This window comes from Crocodylus siamensis, chromosome 1 (assembly GCF_052110815.1).
Source record: "Crocodylus siamensis isolate JL-2025a chromosome 1, ASM5211081v1, whole genome shotgun sequence".
Lineage (NCBI taxonomy): Eukaryota > Metazoa > Chordata > Crocodylia > Crocodylidae > Crocodylus > Crocodylus siamensis.
This window is the reverse complement of record NC_143395.1, coordinates 275,379,777-275,398,668: the sequence shown is the minus strand read 5'-3', so window position 1 is coordinate 275,398,668 and position 18,892 is coordinate 275,379,777. Positions and strand designations below refer to the sequence as shown.

The 18,892-nt window shown below is 42.9% G+C and overlaps 1 protein-coding gene across 6 annotated transcripts in view; it reads left to right on the top strand.

The window, feature by feature from the left end:
* Positions 1 to 18,892, top strand: part of REPS2 (RALBP1 associated Eps domain containing 2) — a 179,102-nt gene that overhangs the window by 65,129 nt on the left and 95,081 nt on the right. For 5 of the 6 annotated variants that reach the window (XM_090063020.1, XM_090062986.1, XM_090062977.1 and 2 more), the window contains exons 3-6: positions 4,741 to 4,889; positions 6,973 to 7,099; positions 11,289 to 11,380; positions 17,792 to 17,930. In XM_090063020.1, the coding sequence (XP_089919146.1) occupies positions 4,785 to 4,889; positions 6,973 to 7,099; positions 11,289 to 11,380; positions 17,792 to 17,930 (463 nt within the window). In that variant the 5' untranslated portion in view covers positions 4,741 to 4,784. The remainder of the gene's footprint in view (positions 1 to 4,740; positions 4,890 to 6,972; positions 7,100 to 11,288; positions 11,381 to 17,791; positions 17,931 to 18,892) is intronic. The other variant, XM_090062995.1, reaches the window with a different exon arrangement.

The window sequence follows — 18,892 nt, the reverse complement described above, 5'->3', positions numbered from 1 at the left end:
TGAGCATGGGTTCACAGTGGAAAAAAAGCATACGCCTAAGGGTTTGCACTGTGAATGGTAAGAGGTATGGGATTAAAACGCACATGAGCACTTGGGATAAACCTGTTGTGTAAATAGAGAGAAAAAAGAGTTGTGCTTTTCATAAATTTCATAGATGTTAGGGCCGGAAGGGACCCTGAAGATCATTAAGTCCAGCCCCCTGTGCTAGAGGCAGGAAGTCAGCTAGGGTCGAAGGATCCCATCAAGATAAGCATCCAAGCGTTTCTTGAAAGAGTCTAAAGTAGGTGCCTGCACCACTTCTGAAGGGAGTCTGTTCCAGGTCTTGGGGGCTCAGACAGTAAAGAATTTTTTCTTATGTCCAGCCTGAAATGGTCTTGGAGGAGTTAATGACCATTGGTCCTTGTTTTACCTTGGGGCACTCTGGTGAACAGATGTTCTCCCAGATCCTGATGTACACCCCTTATGTACTTATAGGCAACCACCAGGTCCCCCCTGACCCTGCGCTTTTCCAGGCTGATGAGTCCCATAGCTCTCAGCCTCTCTTCATAAGACCTGTTCTCTTGTTCTCTGATCATGTGCATGGCTCTCCTCTGCACTCTCTCAAGCTTCTCCACATCCTTCTTGAATTGCGGAGCCCAGAATTGGATGCAGTACTCCAGCTGCGGCCTCATCAAGGCTGAGTACAGCGGGAGGATAACATCCTGAGAAGCATCCATAGATGCAAGACAGAGTTTGTTTAGCTTTACCAACTGTGACATCGCATTGGTGGCTCATGTTCATCTTGTGGCAAGTATAGCACTGCCGAGCCTATAAGCATGCTGCAGGTTCCTCCCACCCTGAGGTGGATTACCTTACGTTTCTTGGTATTGAACGTCATCATGTTTGTATCTGCCCACTTACTAAGTTTACCCAAGCCAGCCTGGATCACTAGCCTTGGGGCATAGCCTCAGGTGTGGATGCTATGCCCCAGAGTTTAGTGTCATTGGCAAACTTAGCCAGTGTGCTCATTGCTGATAAAGATGTTAAAGAGAACCGGTCCAAGGACAGAGACTTGGGGGATGCCACTGGTCACGGAGGAGGAGGCCTCCCGCAATGCAAGACCCCTCTCCGTCCCGATGCTGCCACCTGCTGGTAGTGGGTCTTGAAGTAACGTTGCCAGGTTTCGTAAGAAAAAAACCAGCACTGCCTTTAAAAACAAGCCCAACGCATTTCCAAGAGAGGGGACTGGGTGTTGGAGGCGTGTGTGTCGGGGGGAGGTTGTGAGGGGGTGTGGCTGTTGCGGTAGGGCAATAGGGTATGTTGGAGTATATATGTGGGTGGGGGGAGAGGGTGTGGGAGGAAGGGTGGGGGGGTGTGGAGACCCCACCCCACACACAGTCTCCCCCATGATGCACAGCGTCTGCTGCCAGTGCCAGCTGCCTTTGGGGCCTGCACAGACACCAGTGCTCCGTGATGCACGGCACTGGCTAGCACTGCACAGTGGTGGCGAAGAGCACAGCTCTACCCATTGCCTCTCTCACACCATGCTCCATGAGCCCACATGCACCTCCATGCTACCAGGGGGAAGAAGTGTGGGCTGGAGCCGGCTGCCTTTCTTGCCCCCTGTTTCCTTTTCCTGTGACCTGCACAGCAGGGGGCAGGAAAGGCAGCCAGCTCCAGGCTTTCCCTGGTAGTGTGGAGCTGCACGTGTGCCGCATGGAGCTTGGTGCAAGAGAGGTGGCTGCTGGGGCTGTGTTCCACCATGCAGCACTGGCCGGAGCTGCATGTGGGCTATGAATGAGTGCCCTGTGGGCTGCCACTGCTAATAGCAGGAGCTGTCCACCATGTGCACCCCAGCTCTGCACTCCTGCCAGCCCCCTGCGTGCAGGCTTCATGGTCCTGCCCATCCGCAGATCCCCCATCCTGGCACCCACTCTCTCCCTACCCGTTGCCTAGGGCAAGCTGGAGGCTGGGTAGGCTCGTAGGCCTTTGGGGCGGCAGCTGCAGCAGCCCTGCCCAGAAGCTGTGTGCTGGCAGGGCCGGGCTCTTACACGACCCCATCTTGTTTCTACAGTCGGGACCCACAGTTTGGGAGCCACTGTATTACAGAAAAGCCAAAAAATAATCAACCTCTAAATAAAAAAACCCCCCAAAACCTGAAACCTGCAGCTCTAAAAATCAAAGCAACTTTTTGAAAAAGCAAGCCCAATTTTGCTTATTATAAGTGGACTTGGCAACACTGGCTTGGAGCCACCGCTAGGAAGTGGCCTCAGTGAGACCAGCTCAGGAGAGCAGAGGCGAAGGGAGGCGGATGGGGCCATTCGTGCCACTGCCATGGAAGGGCTCTAGGCATGTGCCTAGTGTGCCTATGTGTTAATCTGGCCCTGACAGACAGAGACAGAGATGAGCTGCCAAACTGCTGAAGTGCAGTCAAGAGGAGACTATACTGTGGCAGGGAGGAGACAGGCTGAAAGCCTAGTGCATTGGTTCCTAATGTTTTTAGACTGCGGGCCGGCAAACTGCAGACCAGCTTACTGCAGTTTGGAAGTGACCGGCATACTGTGGACGAACAGCCAACTCTTTCTTATACTCAGTACTGTATGGGGCCATGGCTCAGAGGGTGGGAACCTCTGTCCCCGTGCAGTTACAGAGGCCTTAACGCAGATGGCTCCACTAGAGAAGTGTGACTGTGGGAATGCAGGTAGCTCACCTTGTTTGAGCAGTTCTGCATGGTTTCAGACTTAACAAAAAGAACACAGGAATACCAGGTAAATGCCGTCTGTGGAAGAAGCTGTGGATGATGTAAGGGAGTGCAGATCATTCAGACTGGTAGAAATAATTCAGGAGGAGAAAATGTCATCAGATGACAGTGAGCCTGTGCTACAAGGAACTATATCTTCAATAGAAGAATCAATAACTTTGTACATTAATACAGACCTCAGAGGTCGAATCATTAAATTCAAAATAGACACTGGCATTGCAGTTACTGCCATCCGTGCTAAAGATTATGATCCATCCTGGGATGGAGATCTGCAAAGGTCAGACGAAATTGTCAGAAGTGCAAATAATACTGCATTAGGAGGGTGTGGCCAATTTAAGGGGATATTGGCTATCTCTGTCCAGAGAGAATCGTACAGCTGTTCGGGTTGGATTGAAAGGAGGTATTGGATACTTGCTTATAGGTATCTAATATAACTTCTTAGGGAAGAGCTAATTCACCTCCACAAGAAATCCCCTGGAACAGCCATGCACTTCATATTTGTGCCAGGAAAAAAAGGCTTTTCTCTCAGCACAAATATAATGTTTGTTTGTGGCACTTGTGTCCTTTTGCCTCCATTAGCTGTTGTTTCTCCTCAAAAAGCTAATCTGTTAGTCCAGAATACACACTTGGTTGAGGTCTGGGAAAGGGTGTGGTAAACTACTAAGGAGGCTGGCAGAGATGGCATAAGGCTCAGGGTAAAGACAATTAGGCTGTACAGTCTCAATTCTCAGTGGAGGATCCGTGCTCCAAGAAGTGTTCAAAGAGCCAAAGCCTCTGCCTGCACTGTACTCAGACTTAACAGGCAAAATCCACATAGAAAGGCATGTTGGGATCCAAACACAGCAGCCTGGTGAGTCTCCAGTAGGGTGTTTGATCAGGAGTGAGACAGTCAGAAGCTGGGTCTATTAAGATTATCCCTTTTAGGTGGTCTGCTGTACTGGATTTCTTTTTAGGATACCAATGTTAATTTGAAGAGAAATCAACTCCTTCGGAAGTTTTATTAGGACTTACTAAGCATGTTTTACCTATAAAGTACCTGGAAACACTACATAAATATGAGTAAACAAAGCTCTTTACAGTCCTTAGACTGATATCCCATTATTTGCTGCTGTTGAAGTGTTTCCAGGGACGAAAACAGTGCTAATTACTTCTGAAATATAGTAGGTCTTTTGAAGCAGATGAACAAATGAGCAGTATAGCTGCATTGATTTCTCTTGTTCGTGGCAATAACTGTATATATAAATGATTACAGAGCTGTTGTCATGTTTTACTTGATTTCTAGAAGCTTTATTCTGTTCGTTTGGTTGCAATGATCTTGTAAGTTACTATGTGGAGACATAAAAGCTTCTAACAATATGATAAGTTTCCTCAGAGCAATATTGAATTTTTGCAAGAAGCATTTGATTATAATAAAGTGTTATTTTTCATCTCTTTTGAGTTATGATAAAGGATGGCAATATGACAGTACAGTCTCACTGGGCTTTGAAGCAGTCTCTGGAACTCAGTATTTTATCTTATTTCTGTTATGAGGAAGTGTGGAGAGCAAAGTGATCTTAACTCCATAAACTTATTGATCCCACAGTTTATGTTGGAACTTGCTATGTTTTTCTTTAGATCACCCTGAGTAACATAAGTAATGGCGATAGCGAGGGATAAGATACATTTCAGTTTGAGACTTTGCTGCACATTATACAAGTAGAACCTCCCTCTTCTCTGTAGTGCTAAAGTATATCTACAGTTAGTGAATATACCTTTGACTTAGCTTCACATTTCATTTCAAGACTAAAATCATTCCAGGACTTCCATAGGATGGTATTGTGTGTTCTGGTAATTCCTAGTCTATTAAAAAAAAGAAGAAGAAAGAAATAGTATAACTGTTGATTTTGTTGTTGTTGTTTGTTTTCTTTGTTTTGTTTTGGGTTTTTTTTGCATTATGATGCTGCTTGAAAGATTGTCATTGCACCCTAGTTTCATTTGAACTTTTCTTTCTGTTAATGAAGAATTGCCTCTGCCCCGGTTTGTGGCATTGAAAAATGACAGTGAAATGAGATATGGGACTCCAGCAGAAATCCTTGGAGCCAAACATCAGATTCCACACACAGCTTTGGATAAAAATTCCTTCAAAAGAGCAGACGAGGGAGATAAACAGGTAATATGTCTCTAGTAAAAGTAAACCTGTTACTGTGTAAGAAGAACTTTGGGCCCAGTCCTTAAAACAGGTAACTTCAAATGTATGCTTACTCCATTAATTTAATGGTATGCTTTGCAAAGTTGATTATATACATGTGAAAAATTGTTGGTCAGATTATGCCCTTGTTTTGATATGCCTTCATACTGGCTATAACCCCAAAGGATTTTATTCGTTCATTCAACTCTAATAATGTATGATACATAATTCTATAAGAGTTAAATAATTGTTTAGAAATATGCCTATATGGCATTTTCCTAACATTTGCTAGAGTGGGTTCAGGGGGAAAGTAAAGATGGACAGTTAGAAAACTCTCTTTTTAAAGAACAGAAAAACTACCACATTCTTTTTTCCTCTGATCTTCTTGGAAGTATTATAATAGGCTACTTTTAGAAACCCAAGATTTTCTTTAACCTTCAGTAAAAAAAATTCACCCAGACACAATCTCTGTTGCCACTCTGACCTTCTGAATTCTTTATTTAAGTGTGTTATAAAGAGGTCTATATTAGCTGTATTTTTTATGGTTCAGGATGAGTATGATGTTACACACACACACACACACACACACACACACACACACACACACACACACACACACACACACACACACACACACACACACACACACACACACACACACACACCATACTCGTGTGTGGGTATTTTTATTTATATACATATATAAAAAAGTCTTTGTCTGTCTGTAACGCTTTATTCACACTCTGGTTGGTTGTCTGAAACAACCAATCAGAGTGCTTCAAGAGCATTCCAGACAGGAGGTGGTGGTGCTTTGCTGCCGTGATGGCAGGCAGGGCCAGTGTGTGTGTGTATGGAGAGGGGTGTGGCAGCACTGTGTATATATACACACATGTGTACATATATACACACTCACATATATGTAACTGTGTGTGTGTGTGTGTACACACAAGACTGCCACACCTCCCCTACACACACACTATATATAAAGCTAATAAAAGATATCGCATCTACCCAAACAACTTTGTCTGTCTACACGCACATGCGCACACACACACACACCACTGCCACACCTCCCCTCCACATATATGTGTGTGCGTGTGTGTGTGCATGTATATATATGTGTGTGTGTGTGTGTGTGTGTGTATAGACAAAGTTCTTTGGGTAGATGTGATATCTTTTATTAGACCAACTAAATAGTTGGAAAAATTGTTCTTTGCAAACTTTTGGGCACCAATACCATTTAAGGATGTTTGTGGCCACAAGCTTTCAAAGCATTATGGACAGACAGACAAAGGTTTTTATAATGTTAGAATGTATATGTGCGTGTGCATGTACATGTATAGCCTCCAGAGTTATTTATCTTGTGTTGACATAATACAAGTATGGGAATCCTGAGTTTAATGCATCTGTTTTGTATGAATAATGTCATTATAGGACAACAATGCCATCAAACTTATAACTTTTCCTAGTTTACAATTCTTGTTTTATCTTTACACTATAGAGCATTATTATTATTTCTGATAAGTTATTTCAGGTTCATGTGTTCTACAAAAGCTGTCTGTATATATCAAGGAAAGGGAACAAACTCTTATTTGGATTTGACACACTAAGTATTCTGCAGACTTCTTATAACTTTTGAATTTGGACTTTTTCTAGCTTCTTGCCTTTTTTAAAAATGGAAAAATATGTTCTGAAATGTTGAATGCATTTAAATCTACTGAAATGCAATTTTTAAATCAAAAAATGTCCAGTAACATGAAAACTTAATAAAAAATATTTTTCTAGACACCTCTGAAAGAAAAAATGTGTTAAATTGTTCATTCTGATGATTTGTTATAAGCATTGACATCTGTATTTCCTCAGAAGCAGGCTCAACACCAAGCAGTCACTTCATAATCATCCCCTTTTAATGACTCTTCTTTTAGAAATGAAGGTCATGGGGGAATTATCAGTTATTACTGTCTTGCATGTCACTCTGTATGTGATATACTGGCTTGTACAATTGCTTAACTTAATGCTGTTGCCTTTTCGGAATTTTGTTTTGTTTTTCTATTTGTTCTTGAAGCAGGAAACCAAGTCTCCCCCTGTGTCACCAGTCGGTTCACCTCCTGCTTCTCCTTCTAGTTACCAGAGAGTGCCCTTGAGTTATGGATACAGCAAATCAAGGAGTGGGCATGAACAGAAGCATGGAGGTAGGATAAAATCCAAGATGCAGTAGTTCTGCATTGTTCTTTTTGTTTTCTTCATTCTTCAGTGCTTCTGAGTCATGAATGCAGTCAAGGAACTAGTCTAATAATTTCTGATTTGAATTGTATCTGTCCTTAGGAACATAATCTGTCTTTATTTTATTTTATGCAGCTTTGCTGCCTTATTATTCAGTCCTACGTTCCTGTTTGCTTTCCTGTAAATTAGTTATCATGAGTAGATTTGTGTGCAACTGTCCATAAAGGAAGGTTAACACAACATTTTTGGCAAGCCTACACACAGTATATCTTAGCAATTGAGTCTTGTGAATGGTTTCACTATGTAAGTATTTTTTTTAAATGAAAAGAACAAACCCTACTCCTGATCTCAATGACTGCTGTACCAGATTTATAGTGAGGCTTTGTTTGCAAGGAAGGACAGTAATCTCCCTGGTTACATAACAAAAATAACAGGGAGGCATGAATGAAAAAACAAGAACCCAATGTAATGGGAACCCAGAGGAAATGAAATACAGAAATATATATAGGCACTTTCAGCTTAATCTTAACACTACTGACGTTAGTAGTACGTCATTTATTTATTTATTTTTGAGGGAGGTGACTTTTAGGCCTTAAACCAGAGGTGAGCAAAATATGGTCTGCAGGCTGGATCTGGCCCACCAAGGGATTTTTGTCTGGCCTGCGGTAGGTCTCCTGGTCCAACCCAGCCCAGGCACAGGGCAGCCCAGGCTATGCTGCATGTGGCTGGTCCTGCTGCTTCGGGCATGCAGTGGAGCTGGGATGGTGCAGCAGCGGATTCACTTCTAGCAGCCCTGGCAGTGGCATCTGTTTCTGGCTGTTGCCACTGTTGGACCCAGTGCTGCCTCCCAGGCATCCCAGCCCGTCTGCCCCACAGACGGGGATTGTGGCCTGTGGTGTGGTGACAGTGTGGGGGCAGAGTCATGATCCACCGCCTGCGCAGCCCTATGATGGGTGCAGGTTCTTGGGCCAGGACATACAGATGGTGGATTGCAGCTCCGTCCTGGACCCTGGCTCTGCGCTGTCTCTGTCCCAAGATCCTGCACTTGGTCCCAGATGCAGCTCTCTGCCTGCCCACGGCCCCATTCTGTCTGCCTAGCTGCATGCCCTGCCCATGCAGATCCTGGCTGGTCTTCATGGAGACCCAGGATCGTGGGGTGGTGACAGTGTGGGGCTAGGGCCCCGAGAGAGAAATGCAGTCTGTTTCCTGCATGCCTCTGTCTGCAGAACTGGCACCTGTTGCAGGGTCATGTGGGCAGTGGATCATAGCTTGGCCCTGGGCCCTGCTGTGATCCCAGACCTGCCCGCCTGTCCCACTGCCAGATGCCACTCCCCGCCGGCCTGTGGCCCCATCCCAGCTGCCTGCCCAAGTGCAGAACAGAGCCACTTAGGGAGTTTTGGTGGGTTGTTGTGTGGGGAGCAGGGGGTGTTGACCTGGCCCCCAACAGCTCACCAAAACTCCCTCTGTGGCCTGTGAGCCAAAGTAATTTCCCACTGCTCCCTTAAACAGTTACATACTAAACTGTATAGTGGATTGGGAGCTACGGAGGCACCTTGAGTGGGGAGGGGAGGCCATGGGGTCTCAGCAAACGTGAAACCTTGGGGAGGCAGAGGGAATGTGATGTCAGCTTCACAAAGTTAATCTTTTTAGTCCATTTCATGTTTAATATGATCTGAAATTAGGGATCTTGGCCCATAGAACACTGTAAAATATCCTTTCTGCATCAGATTCCTCAACTGGGTTTGTGTGTTAGTTGTTTTTGTTAGTTTTGACAGTTCTGTTGCTTGGAACCACAAAGCCATGTGGTCTCATCTTCTAATTCAGACTCTAAGTACGGTAGTATATTTCACAACTTCCTTCCTGCCTCTTCCCTGACACTGAAGCCTATTTGCAAAGGAGAAACCTAGATACTAGTACAGCAGGAAAAAAGAGCTTAGCAGCTTGGTTTTTCTTAGAATTAGGTTTAATTATTGCAAGTAGAGCAGGGAGTAAAAGCAAGTGGGTTGTTTTTAAAAAAAGAGAGAGGTTTTATTTATTTATTTTTTAAAACCTGGACAAGTTTTGAGGTTTTCTTGAATACAGCTTTCATCAGGAGAATTTGAAGTTGTGTGTGACTCATAGTGGTCACCTTGAAAAAAGTGCTGTTAGGATACTCTAGCAGAATAAATTAGGTTTCAAAATCAGAGGTATATGGAGGAGTTTCAGGGTTCCCTCCCTTTATGTCCACTTACTTATTCTACTTTAAAAATATCCTTGTTCTTAAACATGCCATTATGTTTGCTGCAATGGAATGGGAGACTCCTCACTTTGTGTAAATGGAAATAATCATTCCTCTTATTCCTTAATTTGAGTTCAGATTCTGAGAGGTGCTGAGCCCTCTCTTTGTTTCTCAGTTAAAAAGTGTATTCTAAAAAAAAAGGTATTTGCAAGGTTAATAACTGGGCAAAAGTCACCCCTGGAATATGCTTTATAAAAAAAAATGCTTAAATATAAAATATGGCTTCAGCGTAAGTACAAGGAAATTAGCAATTTTCAAGTCAACTGTCTGGACATTTGTCATTATATTCTGTGCAGTATTTGGTATTCTGGCTTGCTCTGTGGTTGCTTAACATGGATGAGAGAAATCTAGAAGACGGCAGATATTATAGTTTCATAGTTTCAAGGTTTCATAGTTTCTGGGGTCGGAAGGGACCTGAGCAGATCATCTAGTCCGACCCCCTGCCATGGCAGGAAAGAGTACTGGGGTCAAATGACCCCAGCAAGATGTTCATCCAGCCTCCTCTTAAACACCCCCAGGGTAGGAGCCAGCACCACTTCTCTTGGAAGCTGGTTCCAGTTCCTAGCCGCCCTGACTGTGAAGTAGCGCCTCCTGATATCTAACCTAAACCTACCCTCTGCCAGCTTGTGACCATTATTCCTGGTCACTCCTGCTGGTGCTCAGGGGAACAGTGACTCCCCCAGTGCCTGCTGATCCCCCCTGACTAGTTTATAACAGGCCACAAGATCCCCCCTCAGCCTTCTCTTGTGGAGGCTGACCAGGTTCAGGTCCCGTAGCCTCTCCTCATAGGGCCTGCCCTGTTGTTCCGTGATCATGCGAGTGGCCCTCCTCTGGACCCTCTCCATGTTGCCCACATCCCTCTTGAAGTGCGGCGCCCAGAACTGGACGCAGTACTCCAGCTGTGGCCTGACCAGTGCCGCATAGAGGGGGAGGATCACCTCTTTGGACCTGTTCAAGATGCATCTGTAGATGCATGACAAGGTGCGGTTGGCCTTCCTAACTGTATCCCCACACTGCCGGCCCATGTTCATCTTGGAGTCAATGATGATTATACCTCAGTTTAACTTTTTTTTCCTCCTCATTATTTGCAATATCTTCTAAGTATTCTAGACACGTTAACCTGTATAGCCTTTTGTGTTTTCACATGGCAAACATGCAATTTCTTTGCGATATATGGGACTATTGTGTTTCAAAGTAACTTCAGCCTGGAACAACTTATCTCTCGAAAGCATCCATGTTTGGATATGAACGTGATGGTTACTGATGCCAGCATGCTTCCTAGCATGAGCTTTAATTGTTTCAGGTAGAGCAGGGAGCACAAAACTTATTTTTTGAGAGTACTTAAAAGCATGTGGGTTATTTGTATTTATTGTATAACTATTCTGGTAATTGAATGATTAGTGACTAAAAACCTTGGACATTCAAGAATCTTCCATATTTAGATTTCAGTCAGTTTCGTGGCAGAAAAATGTTATCATCTAATTCTGTCTTTGATAATGTTTTCTTAAAACTGTTAGATTTAAAAAAGAAAGTGAAAAATAAACTCCTTGAATACAACAGTTGAGAATTTACCACATTCATTATTTATTCAGTTTACTGCAATAGAATCTTGCAGAGCTGCTGCAGGTGGTTGTGTAGATATGCATTTCAACAACCACCTTTAAAGCAAGTCTTGTTAATCTGATAGGATGCAATGACAACTCCTACTATTAATGCTTGATGAGTAACTATGAAATAATACAGGAGGCAGGCAGAATTTGGTTCAGGAGATAAGACTGTTCAGTTTAGCAATCCTCCATCTTGTAGTGTTAAGTTGCTATTTTAATCATATGCAACCTAATTGATTTTTCTTTATTTTCATTTAAAAAAAAACCTTATAGCTTCCTATGAATCCAGACATTCTGCTCATCAAGAAGATGGATCAGCAGCAGGGAATTATGGAGCCAAATCTGCGCATGGGCAACTTAGTAGGGTAATGTCTTACATGTGGGTTTAATAATAATCATAATAATAACAATAATGAACCCAAAAGAGTAACATGCATGAAGGTCTAGTTGGCTGCTTACAGATGTGAAAAAAACAGAACAAAACAGAGCTTTACTTTCAGCTTGGCATGCTGCACACCAAGTGCAGCACATGCCCAGAAGAGCATCACAGCACTTAGACCTGACTTGTCCAAAGTCTTTATAGATCGTGCACTTCAGCAGCACTTGAATTAGCTTTAGATAAAAGCACCAAAAAGCCCTGCTGAAGCAACTGATCTATACAGACAGGTGAGCCAGATCAAACTGACACACTTTCTCTACCGGTAAAGTGCTTTTTTTTTTTTGGGGGGTGGGGTGGGGCGGGGGTGGTTTCCACATCTGTCAGCAGTGATTCTTGTTAAAGTAAAGTGTACTCAGGGAAGATGCATACCATTGTAAGGCACACAGCCATCCCCAGTGCTGTCTGGGAGGGATGCTCTAACCAGGATCTGCTTACTTGCTTCTGCTCATATGCCAAACTTGAAAATATATCAGTGAAGCAGCTTTCGGAGTGCCTTCTCCCACTCTTGGAGTAGTTTCATGGGCAGATTTTTAGGTCTGGCATGTGAGAGCCAGGAGCAGGGGACAAGCAAGATGTGTTCTAAATAGCAAATGAAAAAACTCCAGAGATTCATTTACAAGAATTTAAAATTTGTAAAAGCTAGGTTATATACAACTTAATATATAGGATTATTTTCAGAAATTAAAAACAATCTGTGAAATAATTTTTATTTTTAATATTCCCCTCTGGTGTTTGCAGCCTATTGATCAGACCAGTCTTGTAGTGCAATGGCTCTCAACTTTGTTAGACTCAAGCACCCTTTGGAAAATGCTACTTCGTAGCTTTGACTTGTTTCTTGCCTACAGAAAAATAACAGAGCATTTCTTTTGTTGCACAAAACTCAGATCACAACATGTTAGAATGTTTTTGATGCTATGGATTTTTATTTGAACTCTCTGGGTTTATTGTGTGAATTACCTCTTTTTTTAAGTGGCTGTTTTTTTGTAGGTGTTTTTATCCTTCCTCTACAAGGAGAGACATAGATTAGAACGTATGGAAATAGACTGTTTTTTTTCACTTGGTGTTGATTCCCTTCCTTCTCCATCCACACCTCTGCTCAGTATTCCAAAGACTGGAGCTCCTCAAGAAGTATTTTTCTTTTCGTTTGGCATATCGATTTTGTATTTATGTTTTCTACCAAGAGGGGTGAACATGGTATACTGTAAATCCTATTTGTCAATGTTTCGTTTATGCATTAGTGTTTTTTGCAGCAAAAGAATTCAAAGCTGTCCTGATCTGAATCACATAATAGCTGGAGAATAGTTTTAAATACTTGCTTCTATTTATCACTTGGCAACTATATTCCTATTAACTAGTTTTGCAAGTAATACACTCAGAATGAACAAAATAGTTTGATTTATAATATACAGTTTCTTCTTTTTTTCTGCTACTTGCATTCTATTTTAAACTTTTTGAATAATTTAAGAGAGTATTTGCTCACTCGGCTGATTTGAATAAGGTTAGTAGTTCTCATTGTTTAAGTGCTTTGACACCTTTTTCTAGGATTATGTGAAAATGAGAAAATGCAACCTGCGTGTTCAGCTAAAGTATTATGAATAGTAGCATGGCAGAGTGTGGGTATTGTGAAGATTCATACACCTCAGTGCAATCTGATAGGGTGGGTGAGCCTTTAGTTTTGTCAGATTTACAGCAGCCAAAAGTGGAGAACCTTTCTCTTTCTTCTCTGCTTGCTTTTGTTCTGCTTCAATTTAAGGCAGTTAGCCTTTTCCTAAAGCTCAGCTGCGTCAGGAACTAGGAAAACACCACTCCATAATAAATTCCTGCCTGGTGAATATTTGAGTTCAGATGGAAGATGTGCAGGAGAGAAGGAAAATACATTAGGAGCCTGTCATTTGGCTTTGGTGATGATTTTTTTGTATCATTCTCCAAGTCTTTCGGTGTCAACTTTTTAAAGAGATTTAGGAAGTTGGGTTTCTGGACATGATTAGGTGTTTCCCTGAAACTCTTTTTCAGTTAAAATTGGCTTTTTTGACAGAATGATTGTATTTCAGAAAAGGTGAGGTAGGAGGTCAGATGACTTGTTAGGGAGGTGGAATCAGAAAGATTTAATGAAGTAGAATAGAGGATGTGAATTAACCTGTGTTTTAACGAAATGTGTGTTAAGTGGTTATTCGTGGTACTGTCTATGCCCCCAGTGATTGTCACACCAATACAGTCAACTGTGGAATTATGGTACTGAGTTTGATTTGGTGGAGCATTATGTTCTTCTTAATTTTTGTAACAACTTTATCATCTTTCTTTTAGGATTTTGTAAAATGGGAATTGTAAAGAAAGAGGCTTATAAAAGGTTCATTTCCCCAAGTGTGCTTTTATTTTAGTAAGTGGTAAAATTTTACAGACCACTATACATGGGTAAAATATACCTACTTTATCAAAATACCTACTTTATCAGAATAAATAAATCAGTCCAGTCACAGCAGATCTGACAGACAAAGAAACATTACAACAGTTGCATGAACCCTAGAAGAGACTGACAGCTGAGCCTGTTTAAAATGACTCCACCAAAAAGTCTAATCAAATAAGCCATTAGTAGCCTTATGATGCCTTATTTCTGGTGCCCAGACCAAGAGCCCTTTGTGGTCTGTAAATTCCTTTCTAAACTTAACTGCCTTTGTTCAAGCTCAAAACCTATCACTTCTCTATGCAAGGAATTATCCTCTTATTTCACAATGACCAGTACCCAGCATAAGCTCTTTGTCCATCAAGAATAGCCATGTGAGAACAGAATCAGAAATATAATATCTTCCTCTGGAGAGTTCGTTCCAGGGCTAAAGTTAGTAATGGGAGAACTGATGGCAATGAGGGTGAGCCTTGGTGTCTGGTTGTAGTAACACAGGTTCAAATCCTTCATGAGCTGGCAGTACAGTAGTGTTTCTTAATTAGTGTTGGTGAACAGAGATGCTGTAAAGCCACTCTGACTTTATGCAGAATCCTTGAGCTCTGAGATTAGAAGTATAAAATATTCAAAGGATATTAACCATTCAAACAGTATACTCAATTTTGAGGCTAACAATGAAAATGTCAGTCACTGCAGTGTTTCCAATAAACACTCCATACTGGAGGAGCCAATAAATATTTTGATTTTTGCAAGTATTTAAGGCTGAATTTTACACAGTTTCTGTTTTATGTTGTTGGTTGTGCAGTTGTCTCTTGAAAATGTGTCCCCTAGCAATCAAAGGCTGTCAGTAACTTGTTCAAGTTAAGATTGAGCAAGTGGTAGCAATGGCAGAGAATTTTAAGGATGAAAAGTAATTCATTATATAAAGTCACTGCTAATTAATACGGATGTATGTTTGTTGCTGATATTGTTTCCATGATCAAGTCTACCAGTGGGCGGGGCCCGACTCATTTACAATAAGGACTGGTTATAGGTCCTGTAAAGGTGTTATGGGTGCAACACTCACAGTTTTGTGCTTTGTGCTATTATTATGCAAGATGTCCTCAGCAAAAACAAGAATAAAGCCAAGTGACTTTTAGTTGCAGGGGGTTTTTTTTTTCAACAAGTAGTCAACATCTTATAACAGTACTTTTTTCCCCTCTGATCTATCTATTATTGGCAAAACTTATCAATTCAATTTTACAAACTTTACTATATTGGAAGAAAAACAGAAGTTGCTTTTTTAATTAGTTTGAAAGTGTGATTTGTTTGTTGAGTTTTGAATAATATTTGCTGACAAATACAGAGAGTTTACTCAAAATTATTAAAATTCTATTTTTTCCTACACTTTCCAGTATGTAAGTAAATACAAGCAGAAAACAGCCCCCCACAACTCTATTAAAATATACCTGTTCCAAGCAGAGATTTTTCATAGTTTCATACTTGGTAGGGTTGGATGGGACCTGAGCAGATAGAGTCCGACCCCCTGCCATGGCAGGAAAGAGTACTGGAGTCAAACGACCCCAGCAAGGTGTTCATCTAACCTCCTCTTAAACACCCGCAGGGTAGGAGCCAGAACCACTTCTCTTGGAAGCTGGTTCCAGATCCTAGCCGCCCTGACCGTGAAGTAGCGCCTCCTGATATCTAACCTAAACCTACCCTCTGCCAGCTTGTGACCATTATTCCTGGTCATTCCTGGTAGCAGTCTGGGGAACAGTGACTCCCCCAATGCCTGCTGATCCCCTCTGACCAGTTTGTAGCAGGCCACAAGGTCCCCCCTCAGCCTTCTCTTGTGGAGGCTGACCAGGTTCAGGTCCCTTAGCCTCTCCTTGTAGGGCCTGCACTGCTGCCCCCGATCATGCGAGTGGCCCTCCCCTGGACCCTCTCCATGCTGTCGACATCCCTCTTGAAGTGCGGCGCCCAGAACTGGACGCAGTACTCCAGCTGTGGCCTAACCAGTGCCGCATAGAGGGGGAGGATCACCTCTTTGGACCTGCTCGAGATGCATCTGTAGATGCATGACAAGGTACGGTTGGCCTTCCTGACTGCCGCCCCACACTGCCGGCCCATGTTCATGTTGGCATCAGTGATGACTCCAAGATCCTTTTCTGCCTCTGTACTGACAAGAAGGGAGTTCCCCAGCCTGTAGGTATGGTGCTGGTTCTTCCTCCCCAGGTGCAGCACCTTGCACTTGTCAGTGTTGAATCCCATCCTATTCTTCTTCGCCCACCCTTATAACCTGTCTAGGTCCAATTGCAGCCTATTCCTCTCTTGTAGCATGCTCACATCCCCCCACATCTTAGTGTCATCAGCAAATTTGAACAGGGTGCTTTTTACCCCCTCGTCCAAGTCACTGATGAAGATGTTGAACAGTGCGGGCCCGAGGACCGAGCCCTGGGAGACCCCACTGCCCACATCCCTCCAAGTCGAAAGTGACCCATCCACCACCACTCTCTGGGTGCGGCCCTCCAGCCAGCTGGCGACCCATTTGACTGTGTGGGTGTCAACACCACAGTCCCCCAGTTTCTTAATGAGAGCGGGGTAAGAGACAGTGTTGAAAGCCTTCTGGAAGTCCAGGAAGACTATGTCCACTGCTACCCCTGCATCTAAGGATTTGGTGATCTGGTCATAGAAGGCTACCAGGTTGGTCTGACAGGACCTGCCTCTAATGAACCCGTGTTGGTTCCCCCTAAGTATAATTTCCCCTGCTGGCCCCTCGTGGACATGTGCCAGAATAATTCTCTCAAAAAGCTTGCCCAGGATCGAGGTAAGACTAACTGGCCTATAGTTTCCCAGGTCCTCCTTCCTCCCCTTTTTGAAAATGGGAACCGCATTGGCCCTCTTCCAGTCCTCTGGCACCACACCAGAGCACCACAAGTGCTTGTACAGCCGTGCCAGGGGTCCTGCAATGACTTCAGCTAATTCCCTCAGCACTGGGGTGGAGATCATCTGGACCAGCTGATTTATATACATCCAGTCCCTCCAGAAGTTCCCTGACTAGATCTTCACTGACCCTTGGCCTAGGTGTGCCTCCCCTAGGGTTTAAGAGGGGCCCAGATGGGGGGGTGACTGTTCCAGTCCCTACTCAGGAAAATGGAGGCAAAGAAATTGTTAAATATGTTAGCTTTGTCATCTGGTGCTCATGACCACATTTTCAAATTTTCTCTGAACAGCAAGAAGTGCTAGAGACTCCACATATTTCTTTGCAGACTTCTCTCTTTCTGTATATATTGGCTGCTTGCAGCCATTAAAAAACAAAAACAAAACATGCTTTACTAGAAGAAGTAATGTGTTACTTTGACCCAGCTGCACAGTGCGTGTATAGAACAGGCGCTTCACCAGGGCTTTTTGGTGCTTTTATCTAATGGCTGATTGAATTAGCTATTAGATAAAAGCACTACAGAAGCCTCACTAAAGCGACCGATCTATACAGACACTGGCCAAGCCACGACCAACTAAAGCACTGCCTCTTCTAGGCATGTAATGGGCTTGGCGCGGGAACGCACCGAGTTTGAAGTAAAGGATCATTTTGGGTTTTTTTTTTTAATTTTAATGTCTGCAAGCAGCTTTTTGTGCTAAATGATTGGTTGTGATTGATGTCAATTTGAAATCCTGAGAAAGATGACTGACCTGCTGGAGTGGCATGTCTGCCTTCATTAGTAGTAGCATTTTTGTTTTTTTAATTTCACTTCATTCATGTAAATCTTCCTGTAGTTGTCTGATCCAGGGGTGCTTATAGTAAGCTACAGCTGTAACAAATAATCAGTTTGATCTTTTCTTTCTGCTTGCCTTTTAAAAATGAGCCTCCTGGAAGTGCAGAATGAATCTGACTTAAAATTTTGGAGAGTGCTGCTTTTCCTCCCCTACTTCTAAAAGTGACCCTTTGCCCTATTTTTGAAGTCTCTTTCAGCAGAAAAGGAACCACAGAACAGCAGCAGTAATTACTCAGATGACCCCTGGAGGATAACTGAAGAACAGCGAGACTATTATCTTAACCAGTTCAAAACCCTTCAGCCTGACCTGAACTCCTTCATTTCAGGTAACATTAACCACATAATAGCTACATGTAGCAGAAAGATCAGTGTGAAAGACATAAAAGGTACAGTAGAAAAAGTGAAAACTCATTCATTTTTCTTTGGATCAGATTTATAATCTATAGAATTGATGTCATGAAACATGTCCTGTATAAAGGGAAGATCTGGCTTGGGATTCCCCAAGAAGTTTTATTTGGTCTCCCTCTCCTGAAGGATCATATGGTATGGTCTCTCAAGGGGCAAGTGTCTGGCTCAAGAACCTGGCTCTTCTATGACCCTGGCTTCTGCTATAGCAGTCCCACCCCACTCAGCCCCTTGGAAGTTGTGTATTTCCCACTTCCAAATGTGGGAGGTTCATCGTGCAGATATCCCAAATAGCACAGCTCACAGCTCCACTCCAGAGTCTTTATTGTGCCATTGCAGTTCCATCTGTCCTCCCTGGGACTACCCTTTCTCTGCCCCCAGCTCTCTCAGCCTTACTCTTTCTGATAGACAGCCACAGACGCAACAGAACTGTTACAAAACCCCATAGTGTTTACCCAGAAACTATAATATTAACCCAGACTGCAATCTGCCCCTGGGATAAAAAGGGAACATAGGTCTCCTGTGTATGAAGCTATTCAGGAACGTTTCATAGTAAAGCATGCTCTCAAAATGCTCCCCACAAGAAGTGCAGGATAGAATTCAGCCACTTAGCTTGTTTGGTCACAGCTGATTACTTCTTTTTAATAAATAGAGCAACTGAAGTATACAGCCAATAACATCTTTTCTGTGAAGATTTTTGTTGTTGCTCTTTAAATCATGTTTCACCTCTTAAGGTTCACTCCGTAAAAATAGGGTAGAGTTTATTATCTTGGTTATTTTAATAACAGATGTTCTCTGCTTACAGATAAAATTATTTTTTCTTTTAATTGCCAGCTCTGCAAAACCCATTCTGGAATCTGAGAATCAAGCAAGGTTAATTCTT